The sequence below is a fragment of the Bubalus bubalis genome, chromosome 2 (genome assembly GCF_019923935.1).
Source record: "Bubalus bubalis isolate 160015118507 breed Murrah chromosome 2, NDDB_SH_1, whole genome shotgun sequence".
NCBI lineage: Eukaryota > Metazoa > Chordata > Mammalia > Artiodactyla > Bovidae > Bubalus > Bubalus bubalis.
Window position 1 is genome coordinate 4,960,183 of NC_059158.1, and position 12,039 is coordinate 4,972,221.

General features: G+C 55.0%; 1 protein-coding gene across 3 annotated transcripts in view; it reads right to left on the reverse strand.

Annotated features, from left to right (window-relative positions):
* The window catches only part of TXNDC5 (thioredoxin domain containing 5), a 28,917-nt gene extending 22,791 nt beyond the window's left edge, over window positions 1-6,126 (reverse strand). For 2 of the 3 annotated variants that reach the window (XM_025265546.3, XR_006543825.2), the window contains exons 1-2: window positions 4,277-4,575; window positions 660-809 (exon numbers count right to left, since the gene is read on the reverse strand). In XM_025265546.3, the coding sequence (XP_025121331.1) occupies window positions 660-809; window positions 4,277-4,560 (434 nt within the window). In that variant the 5' untranslated portion in view covers window positions 4,561-4,575. Of the gene's footprint in view, window positions 1-659; window positions 810-4,276; window positions 4,576-6,111 lie in introns of those variants that run through there. The other variant, XM_044926820.2, reaches the window with a different exon arrangement.
* Between the last annotated feature and the right edge of the window lie 5,913 nt (window positions 6,127-12,039).

A 12,039-nucleotide genomic window follows, 5' to 3' on the forward strand; every position in this document is an offset into this window, starting at 1 on the left:
AATTCCTGACAGTCGGTGTTCATTGGAACATCAGACGTGGTAAGACCTCATGGAGAAAAATACTTTTGTCTGGCAGACACGTTCATAATTATATAAAAAGGAAAACTCAGCTAATTGAAGCCTTTTTCCAAACAAAGTACAAAAAAGCATCTAACACACAGCGTACAAATAACCCTCCCTAACAATAGGGACTGCCGGCTCCAAGCTGGCATTGCCTCACTTCTCAGAACTACAAAGTTGCCAAAAACGTAACTTGCACTTCGTTTGGCCTGAGGCGGTTGGCGAAAAACCAAGACGTGGAGGGCGCAGAGCGCGCGCCTGTCACTCACGTGGGGCGCCCGTCACTCATGTGGGGTCCCCGCGCGCGCCAGTCACTCACGTGGGGTCCCCGCACGCGCCCGTCACTCACGTGGGGTACCTGCGCACGCCCGTCACTCACGTGGGGCGGCCGTCACTCACGTGGTGTCCCCGCGCGCGCCCGTCACTCACGTGGGGCGCCCGTCACTCACGTGGGGCGGCCGTCACTCACGTGGGGTCCCCGCGCGCGCCCGTCACTCACGTGGGGCGGCCGTCACTCACGTGGGGTCCCCGCGCGCGCCCGTCACTCACGTGGGGCGGCCGTCACTCACGTGGGGTCCCCGCGCGCGCCCGTCACTCACGTGGGGTACCCGCGCACGCCCTGGGCGGCGCACACCTCCGAGTCGGCCGTGCAGTCCACCTTGACCACGTACACCTTGGCGTCCTCCATGCTGTTGTACTTGTCTCCCAGGTCGTTCCAGGTTGGCTGCAGCCGCTGGCAGTGTCCACACCTGTAACAAGGGGGCGGTAAGAAGCGTGCTAAGCGCGGGGGCGGAGGGGGCCCAGCCCAGCTCCTCAGCCAGCCATCTCCTACCCTAGCGGGGAGCTCTGATCCCACCCTTGTTCACACCGCAGCGAGACGCTGCCGACCAGCCCACGGTGGCTGCAGAACCTCCCGAGAGTCCCGGCAACGTTCTCAGCGAGGCGCGGAGCCCGATGCCTCTCGACTTGCCCCCTGCTGACCTCCCAGCTGACCTCTATCCACCTGCCTTGCTTCCTGGGCCGCCCCTACTGCTGGGCCCTACTGGACACATTTCCAGGTTCCTGCAAGCGCCCTATCTGGGCCGGGCCCTAGGAGTGAGCACGCCTTCCTCTGACCCTTCCTAAGCCCACCCGGCCGATCACTACTTGTTCAGTTTGGGTCTCACTTCCTCCAGGAAGTCAGCCCGGACTCCCAAGCTGGCCGGTATCCACTCTCTTCTCTCTCTGGTCGGGAGAGCCCCCTCGCTCCTTCTCCGTGGCAGCAACTCCGCCCTTCTCGCTGCCATGGTCCCTTTAGGGTCAGGTCTCCTCCCCCATGTAACCCACTCTCTCCAAATATAAATCAGTCTCAGAATGAAATCCGTTCTGCATTCTCGCCAGTGAGAAGATTAAAAAAAAACAACATGCTTTGTGGCCACTCAAAACTTCTAAATGTGACACGCTCAAATGGACACTTAAAATATTCACTGTAAGAATTTAATGACATAAGGATTTTAAAATCATCTATCATTTAAAATAATATGCTAACTTAAAATGATTGCTTCTACTTGTCCCATTTCTTGACAGCATCAGTCTCTTCCCCATGGCTAAATCTTTTTGAGTCATATGGCTGATCACCGTCTTTAACTGTCAGCTGTTCACAGGGCCATACTTTTGATACTGAAAACTGAATCTCAGACCCCAGGCACGCTCTCACAGCATTAGAGCACATGGTCTGCTCCCCCTTCTCCTGGTGAGTGTGAATTCCTGATCTCTGCCATGGAACTCCTCGCTGTAGTGCTTTTTAGAGTGCTGTCAGAACACCCAGCACTTCTGAGTTCCTCCTCAAAGCAGCTTCTCCACAAAATCAGTGTTAAGTCCCCTTGCCCCTTTTCTGACAGATGACCTCACCAGGAAGCATCTAGAGGCAGCACTAGAAGAGCTTGCTTTAAGCAAACTTTCCCTAAGCAACACCTTCTAGGCCAGAGGAGAGAATCCTGCTTTATAAGAGACTCAAATACAATATGAACTCTCTTTTCTGGAAGATAACTGTGAGGGGAAACCACCTTCAGATTTAAGTAGATGTGGTGCAAGTGCCAAGAAGACAGGCATCTTCTTTTCTACAACTGGATGCCCGAGACATGTACGAAGTGCTTAGCAACTTCCTAGTGATGGTTCCATGGGTGCCTCACAGTCAGCACTCTGGTTTTGGACCCTTGGGGCTACAGCACAAAAACTGAGACTGCAGCTGCATTGAGGCAGTTTGTGGTCAGTAACAGAGCAAAGCCACCTGGTCCTTTCGAGGCGGCGGCCCCAACCTTGACCTCGTTGTCACCAGGTTCAATGTGACCTGAAAACTGGCCATACAGAAGCTATGATCTGACGCTGGCACACCATTTACCGCAGTAGGACAGCCCGGCCTCTGCTAGGTTCAGAGCAAACACACAGGATCAATGCTATCATTGGCTCCTGCCCCCGAATCCTGCATGGGTGCGCAACATTTCAGAGACTGAAATGCAAAGAGACCAGGGGCAGCCCAGTGTATCCTAGCTGAACTCCAATCTGCTCATAAAGTCTGTTAAATGCTGTCACAGAAACCCACACATCTGTTTAAATATTTCCTAGTAGACTATGAGAAAGCAAACAAAAACTTTAAAAGTTACTTTTTCTGGGAGCATCCACCTAAAACTCTGTAAGCCGCACACAATGAAACACGAATGTACTAGTCCTCTCCCTCACTCAGGCCAGGACTAAATGGTGAGCATCACAGAGACTCCAAATCCAAAACTCCATTGGCACTGCGGGGACCTACGATGTCTACATGTCAGGTGTCTTTAAAAAAAAATAATAAATACACCCAGGGGCAGATTTATTCCACAGAAGCAGACTTCAGTTCAGTAGTGTATTTAACTGCAACAGCTACTCTGAGAACAACCTCCACAAAGAAACTATCCACAACCATTACTTTACATTTCTATACCACTGGGTTCTAAAAATTCAGCTCCTTTGGTTCTTGAAACACAAGCTATCCCATAAATACAGTTAGGAAGTGACAAGTCTGAGCTCGACCGAAAGTGTCGATGTCACTCCAAAGGAACTGAAATGCAGTAATAACCTGAATATGGGGGAAAAGTTTCCTCCAACTTCTGCCGGCACATTTTCTCAACAGGCGGCTTTTCTTGGGCATCTTCTTCCTAATCCTTTTTGCATCCCTCTCCCACATCTCAAGGAGTCTCCTGGCTCTGGGCAAGAATGCCAAATTTTGCAGTGAAGCCTGCAAAGGCCTGGGCCCTAGACCGACTGGCTGCGCCAGAGGACCCCCTCAGCGGGCATCTAGGCCCTGGGAGAAGGCACTCGGTCCCTCTGCTCGTGTCAAGGGCCGGAAGTCTCTTGGACGACTCGCAGGGCAAGGGTCTCTGGGGTCGGCACCGAGGCTCACAGCAAAGCCCCCCATCCTGGAATCACGGCGGGGGCGGGGGAGTCTGTCCAACGCTGTGCCTTTTCCCACCTCACACTTCCCAGATGGCCAGGCCCCAAGAAAGCGGAGGGGAGCACGCGCTCGAGGACAGCCTTGGGTCGGGGGTCAATAGCTCCTGTCACCCGGAGCACAGCTCGCCACGCCCCCGGAGCTGCGGAGGGGTCCCCAGCCTCCAAAAGGCACCCCGATTCCCGGGATCAGAGTGGGAACCCTCTAATGTCCGGACCACCCCCTCCCACTTCGCGAACGCAGAGCCTGGGAGTCCCTGAGTTTCAATTAAACCCCCAGGCCGGGGTCCGCCCTGCAGCGAGCGCACGGGACAGGAAGTCCACGTGTACACGCCGGACCCCGTGTGTCCGCGCGGCCGCACGTGGCCTCCGGGTACCGGCCGAGCTGCAGGCCGCTGCCTCCGACCAGCACATTAGTTTGGGGCTGGGGAACTGGGGGCGGACAGGTTCCGGGCTCCCAGCGGCCCCGATGGACAATGACCCCTGCCCCGAGCCCCCGGTGCCGGGACCGGGGGACCGGGCGAAGGAGCCGGAGCGCCGGCCTTTTCCGGTTCGGCCCTCGGGGACCGCCCCCTCTCGCTGGGTCCCGGCCCCTGCGCCACGTCAGCGGCGAGCGCCCGGCCCGCGCCCCCAGGCGCGAAAGTCCCCCTGCCCCTCGCCGGGCGCCCCAGGACGCGGGCCCGCGCCCCACGCGCCAGCCCCGGCCCGACCAGCGCCCGCAGAGCCCCAGGCGGGCGGCGCGGCCAGTTACCAGGGCGCGAAGAACATGACGAAGTGCGCGGCGCTCTGGATGCCGTGCGCGAACATGTCGGCCGTGTACAGGTGCTTGGCGTGCGGGTCCTGTCCGTCCTCCCCGCCGGCCGCGGGGGGCCCGTCCGCCGCCGCCGACCCCGGCTCCTGGGCCCGGGCGGCCCCCGGCCCGCCGCCGGCGTCCAGCAGCAGCAGCAGCAGCAGCAACAGCAGCGGCGGCGGCGGCATGGCCGGGGCCAGGGCCCCAGGCCGCGGCGGGAGGAGGCGTCCGGCGCGCGCGGGCATCTCGGCGGGCTGGGCGCGCTCTCGCCCCGGCCGCCGGTCCCCTCCGCGCCGCCCGCCCCGCCCCCGAGGCCCCGCCCCGAACCCCCGCCCTCCGGCGCGCGCCCGCCTCCCCGGCCCAGACGGGCCCGCGCGCGCCCGGGGATACTCGCTGGGAGCCCGGGGGAGGGGTGGGCCGGGCCCCCGACAGTCTCCCGCGCGGGCCTCCCGCACCTGAGGGCTGGAGGGACGGCTTGGGCCAATCCCGCGGGCCCCCCCCAAGCCCCGCTGGGCCCGCTCTGGCGTGGGGCTGCGCCCAGGACTGGAGGGTCAGAGAGGCCAGGCCCGGAGGCCACCGAGGGCGGTGTCGGCCTCGGTTCACCTCAAATACACAAAGGCGAAAGAAGGAGCGAGCTGCCGTCAGCAGAATTCAGGAAACTGAACAGAAGTGGGCGAGGTTTACACCTGAATGAATCAAATTCTCGGACCTCAACTGTGATTCTGGGTCCGAGCCCAGGGGTGTGATGAAAACCGGTTTTCCAAGCGAAAGCTTGGGGGCGCGCCCTGCCCCGCCCTACCTCGGGTTGAGAGGAAAGCCTGCCTACAGCGTCTTCCCGGACACAAACCCCTTAGGGTCCTCCTCCACCGGCGCCCGCCTGGCCTCCCAGGGCGCCCACGCCCCCAGGTGCATCTGGACGCGCCTGCTCTGGACCCGTGGGCTGCGAGGCGAACCCAGGTGCGACGCGTGTGAATCGGGCACCTCAATTCACACCTGCGCCAATTCACACCCGACGGCACGCCATAATTGAGGGTTAGGCCTCGCCCTGGGGATCTGAAGCTGAATCAGGAGACTCAGGTTGCCTCCTGTGGTCCGCATTCTGGGGAACCCGAAGCAGTGACTGCGGGCACGGCAAGGGGAGCGCCCCATGACTCACCTGTCATTAACACTGCTCTGGCCACTGCTCAACCAAAGACCGCGGTTTGCCAAATACCAAGCCATCAATTTCCCCTCCAAACCAACCAGTTAACACTCAACAACATGGGAGCCTTCTCCCCATCACTCCCTCCTCTCCATTATCTCCTGTAATTCAAGACCACCGCATTTCTTGACAAATCCCTTCTTTCCACCATTCACAGCGTTCACACCTTGATCAGCCCTTACTCCTGGACCGTGCAGTGGCTTTCTAAGGGCCTCTTTCACTCATCAGGCTGGAAAGTTAACTTTCCCTAAGCCTGCCTTTGACCATGCTAGTTCGCTGTGAACACCCTCCCCCAGCCCCCACCTACAGGGTAAAACGCAGTCCTCAGTCCACTGCTCCAGGCCCTTGGTTCCAAAAGTTCTGTGTCCTGTGAAACTCACTCACCACTAGAAGCACAGGGATCCTCTCCCAAAGTCCCATATTTGCTAGACTCCCACTTCCCTGTGTCTCGAACCTCAGGCCTCCCAAACTTTTCCACCAAAGCATCAGCACACATTCTTAGAGCCTCGCTACTTGACTTATCTGAATGCAAACACGGAAACACGGGAGCCCTCTCAAGTGTTAGCTACTTGTCTTTCACACCTTGGCTACCTACCTCCGAGTCGGGAAGAAAACCCAGGCCTCCTTGCTTGCATGATTCCGCTCATAGCACTTCTCCTTCTTTCTCCAGCAAACCACCAGCTCCCTTTCCGTGGAAGCTGCTAAGCATGGCCCCCACTGCTCTTCCGGTTCCGGTCACCCGGGCACTTCTAGTACCAGTCTTCTTCCGGGTAGCTCCCCCTTCCCTGTTCACTGAAGATTCTGGCTCGGGCCACATCTTCCCTGTTTTCATTTCCAGCACCTTCAGCATCCAGGTTGATGACCTGTCTCTCTGTCCCCCAGTGACTCCCTCCCCAAGGGAAACCCCAGAGCTTGTCATAACTGGACATCACAGTGTCTCCAAAATCTGCATTAAGGGCACCCCACTCTGCCCGTCCTTCCGGTACTTAAAGTTTGCTGGCTCAGTGTCTCCTCCTCAACACCCCTGAGGGTTCACCCCTGAAGCCTCAACACCCTATTCTGCTCACAGTCTCCTCGCAAGCCACCCGGCTACAATGTTTCCTTCACCTCCCGGTTAAATCCCGTGGATTCTCATCCTATACTTACTGCCTGGCCAGGCCCTCTCGCAGTGACCCTGGTCAGGCTGAGACGTTGTTGAGTTCCCCACTCTGTGCGCTGCTTCCAGACCTCGACTCCTGCCTTGCCCTCCCTGCCCTCCTGCAGTTACCATCCCTCTCGGCTGTCAATACTTCCTGCAGAAAGTTGAAGCCAAAAGCAGAAACTCCCTCATCTGTCTGCCACCAAATCTACAAAGCCCCGCACGAGTCCCTTTCCCTCCAGTTACACAAAGTAAGGAAGTCTCCCTGCTCCAAGCCAAGGCGGGTCCTCCACAGCACTCCAGAGCCAGTCCATGTCAGCTAAGGGTTACCTTATGGGACAAAAGAGACTTTGCAGGTCAGTTTAGTTGCTCAGTTGTGTCCAACTCTTTGCGACCCCATGAATCGCAGCACACCAGGCCTCCCTGTCCATCACCATCTCCCGGAGTTCACTCAAACTCATGTGCATCGAGTCAGTGATGCCATCCAGCCATCTCATCCTCTGTCGTCCCCTTTTCCTCCTGCCCCCAATCCCTCCCAGCATCAGAGTCTTTTCCAAAGAGTCAACTCTTAGCATGAGGTGGCCAAAGTACTGGAGTTTCAGCTTTAGCATCAGTCCTTCCAATGAACACCCAGGACTGGACTGGTTGGATCTCCTTGAAGTCCAAGGGACTCTCAAGAGTCTTCTCCAACACCACAGTTCAAAAGCATCAATTCTTCTGTGCTCAGCTTTCTTCAGAGTCCAACTCTCACATCCATATATCACTACTGGAAAAACCATAGCCTTGACTAGACAGACCTTTGTTGGCAAACTAATGTCTCTGATTTTTAATATGCTGTCTAGGTTGGTCATAACTTTCCTTCCAAGGAGTAAGCATCTTTTAATTTCATGGCTGCAATCACCATCTGCAGTGACTTTGGAGCCCCCCAAAATAAAGTCTGACACTGTTTCCAGATGCCATGATCTTAGTTTTCTGAATGTTGAGCTTTAAGCCAACTTTTTCACTCTCCTCTTTCACTTTCATCAAAAGGCTTTTTAGTTCCTCTTCACTGTCTGCCATAAGGGTGGTGTCATCTGCATATCTGAGGTTATTGGTATTTCTCCCGGCAATCTTGATTCCAGCTTGTGCTTCTTCCAGCCCAGCGTTTCTCATACATTAAGGATCTTTGGTGGGGGGAGGGGGGTTATTCTGGACTGTCTCGATTGGCCCTAGATGTCCTCACAGGAGAGGAGCAGGGGGGAATGTGGGCATGGTAGATGGTGTGACTAGAGCAGAGATAGATGTGAAGATGTTCAACACCCCGGCCATCTCTGAAGATGGAGGGAGTGACAAAGAACAAAAAAGCAGCTCTAGAAGCCGGAAAAGGCAAGAGACAGATGGTTCCCTGGAGCCTCCAGAGGGACCTTTGGCCATACTATCAATCTGACTTTATTGGTCCAGCGACACCGATCCGGACTTCTGCCCTCCAGGCTGTAAAAGGAGAAGCATGTGTTGTTTTCATGATACCAGGTTTGGGGTAGTTTGTTAGAGCAGTCCAGGAAGACCCTTAAGCCGGCTGCCCCTGCCCCCACCGCAGGCCTGCTGCCGGCCTGGCTCCTGCTGCAACCGCTCTCTCTCCTGCACGAATTCCCAACCGCTTCCCCTCTGCTGGATCATTCCCACCCACAGACAAACACACCTTCCTAAATTTTAGAAAACATCCCTTGACCACAGGAGCCCCCAGCTACTACCCCAATTCCTTAGTTTTCCTTCATAGCAAAATCCTTCCAGCACTATCCACAAGTCCCTGTCCATTCATTCTTCGTGCCCCTCTGGCTCCTGCACCCAGTGGACACCAAAGTCACCAACGATATCACACCAGCAAATGGGAGGAACACTATGCTCTCTCTGTTACTGGGCTTCCTGGCAGCTTCGGGACAAACAAAACTGGCCATGTCTTGATCAGTCACTCACCCATGATGCCTCCCACTCATACATCCTCTGCGGTGCCCTCTGCCCGGCCCTGAGATCGAAGCTTCTCGGCCTCCAAACGGCTCCTCTTGCCCTCTCTCTGAGCTCACGCACGGCCCTGGTGGACACCCTGTCTGTGTGCTGATGATGCCGACCTTCTGTTAACCAGCTGAGACCTTTCTCCGTGCGCTCACTGCCTATTTGATTTCAGCATCTGCCTGTCTCGCAGGCAGAGCCTGGCCTCACACACAGGATTCCCCGCAATTTGCTTGGCCTTCTGTTTCTCCACCTCGGAAAATGGTCCTTCCTTGTGGTTGGCTCAAACCAGAAACCCTGCTCGTTTGTTTTGATGCCCTTTTCCTGCGGCTGGTCTCACCCCACTGCAGCCCTCAGAGCACATCAGCAGGCTCATCGTTTCATTTCTGAAACAGCTCCAGTCGACCCCTGTCCACCCCTCCCCCACGACCCCAGGCCCCTGATCTCATCTAGGAGATTCTCCTGACCATCAGGCCCCAGAGTCCCTTCAGTCTGTCCACCCAGCAGCTACAAACAAGTCATAACACTCTTTCACTCAATTCCCTTCAGTGGCCTCCTTTTCTCTTAGGAAAAAAAAAAAAAAGCCCAGCTCTTTGCTCTGGTGCTCAAGGGCCTTCAGAAAAGATATCACCTCCTCCCAGCCTGTCCTCTGCCACCCTGGGTCTCAGCCCACGGATTACCCTAATCCCAGTCCCCTCTGCATTTCTGGCCCTGCATTGGCACAGCCGGGCTCGCTGCCCAGCTCCTCTTTTCCTGGGACTGCCCTCGTGGCGCCCTCAAGTCTTTTGCCCCCACGGCACCTCTGGTGGAGCCCTTCCCTCTGCTCCGTGTACTCTGTCAACGGCCACACAGTTGAGTTTCCACGTGGCCTTCTGCAGTTTGATGTTACTCTGTGGCACATTTCTGTGCTCACATGGTTGCTGGCCCTCCTCCCTGTCAGCCCCAGGAAGGACACTCTCTCCAGTGAGCCCACCACTCTCTCCCTGGAACCCAGAGCCCATGTCCTCCCCATCTCTCTCCCAGGCTCCACTAAGACTAGATACTGGTAACTCGCTCTTCCCAAGGAGGTGTCAAGCTGCTCCCCCCGCCTGCACTGCCACTCCCCTTCTCTGGGCCAGTCATGGCCCTGCCTTCCCTGCGTGGCCCCCGTCACCACTGGCCCAGAGCTCTTGGCTTCCCTGGCCGGCTCTGCCAGGTTCCTCCTCTCAGCTCCCAGGGCCCGCTTGGAACGAACACGTCGCCCCAGTGGGAAGCAGCCAGGAGCGGCCTGCTTAGATTCCCAACTCTGGGCGGCCTGCCTTCCAGCTCAACGAAGTCTAAAAGTGGGGAGACTGCATATTTGTAACAATGAAGTGAACACGATTCTCTCCAGGGAGACTCTCCTGACCCCCAGCAGGGGCTAGCCCCCAGCCCCACGGTGCTCTCCTAACATCTGTCCTTTCTCTCCGGACCCTCGAACAGAACAGTGGCTGTGGGTTTGTGTAGTGTCAGCTTTCCCCTCTAGTCTCTGTAGGTTGATGGGCGTGAACACGACGTCTGGTGCAGGCACTTAATACACATTTGTTGAATGAATGAACGAAAGCGTATTTGGTTTTCCCTCAGATGATGGCTTCCTTGAGAAACCATCAAGGCCTCTTCCCAAACAAACAACAGGCACAGGAGTGTTACCACCACTGATGAATAGAGCTGCTACAGTGCCTCCTTCCCAGCCCTGTACCCGGGTCCCCACTGCAGCTGGGAGGTGCGGGAGAAGCTGTCCTGCGTGGGGGTTGGGGGGGAGAACGCCAGTGGGAGAAATCCCTGCTGGTGGAGGGGGGTGGGGATCTACAGCGTTTATTTCCCACCTGCCGAGAGTGAAATGAACCCCCAAGTGTGTTGCCACTTTGGGAAGAGGACCGCAGAGAACATTCTCTAAATGTGGAAACCGAAACGCCGCCATTTGAACTCTTCAACAGGTGTGTTCTGAGTTATAATTGGGCTACAAATGCTACTTTTAGGCAGGCACTGAAAGCACTGACATCCTGTTGTTCTGTAGGTCAGAACATTCTGGAAGCTGTATCTGAAGAAGAAGAGAAACCAGTTTCCTCAAGGAGCTTTTGTGATGGTTCAGATGTGACTGCTGAAAAAGAGAGCAGAGCTGGACGATTGCTCTCAACAGAGTAAGTCCAAAGAAAAGACCAAAGCAATTGCCCAGTTGGTGACGATCAGAGAAATGGGGCTATTTTTAGTGCTTTACAATAGTTAATGGGGGACTTTGCTGGCAGTCCTGTGGTTAAGACACCGCACTCCCAATGCAGGTGGCGTGGGTTTGATCCCTGGTTGAGGAACTAAGATTTCGCATGCTGCAGAGTGTGGCAAAAAAAAAAAAAAGAAAAAAAAAAACAAAACGAAAATGGTTAATGGAAACTCATCTACAAAACAGAAATAAGAGTTACAGGTGTAGATTTATGGTTACCAGGTAGTAAGGGGCAAGGATAAATTAGGATTGACATTCACATACTATATATAAACTAGATAACTAATAAGGACCAACTGTATAGCACAGAGAAGTCTACTCAATACTCTGTAATAACCTATATGGAAGAATAATCTTTAAAAGAGTGGATGTGTGTCTATGTATAACTGGTTTAAAACTCAACATTCAAAAAACTAAGATCATGGCATCCGGTCCCATCACTTCATGGCAAATAGATGGGGAAAATGTGGAAAAAGCATCAGATTTCATTTTCTTGGGCTCCAAAATCAATACAGACGACGACTGCAGCCATGAAATTAAAAGACGCTTGCTCCTTGGAAGAATAGCTATGTCAAACCTAGACAGTGTTTAAAAAGCAGAGACATCACTTTGCCAACAAAGGTCTGTCTAGTCAAAGCTATGGTCTTTCCAGTAGTCATGTATGGATGTGAGAGTTGGACTATAAGGAAGGCTGAGCACCAAAGCATTGACGCTTTTGAACTGTGGTACTAGAAGAGACTCTCGAGAGTCCCCTGGAAAGCAAGGAGATCAAACCAGTCAATCCTAAAGGAAATCAGTGCCGAATATTCATTGGAAGGACTGATGCTGAAGCTGAAACTCCAATTCTTTGGCCACCTGATGCGAAGAACTGATTCACTGAAAAAGACCCTGTTGCTGAGCAAAACTGAGGGCAAGAGAAGGGGGTGACAGAGGATGAGATGGCCGGATGGCGTCACCGACTCAATGGACATAAGTTTGAGTAAGCTCAGGGAGACAGTGATGGAGAGAAGCCTGGCGTGCTACTGTTCATGGGGTCGCAAGGAGTCAGACATGACTTAGTGACTGAACAGCAACAATAACTGATTCACTTTGCTGTACACCTGCAAGTAACACAACATTGTAAATGAAGTAAACTCCATTAATGGTTAATGGAGAGTTGGTAT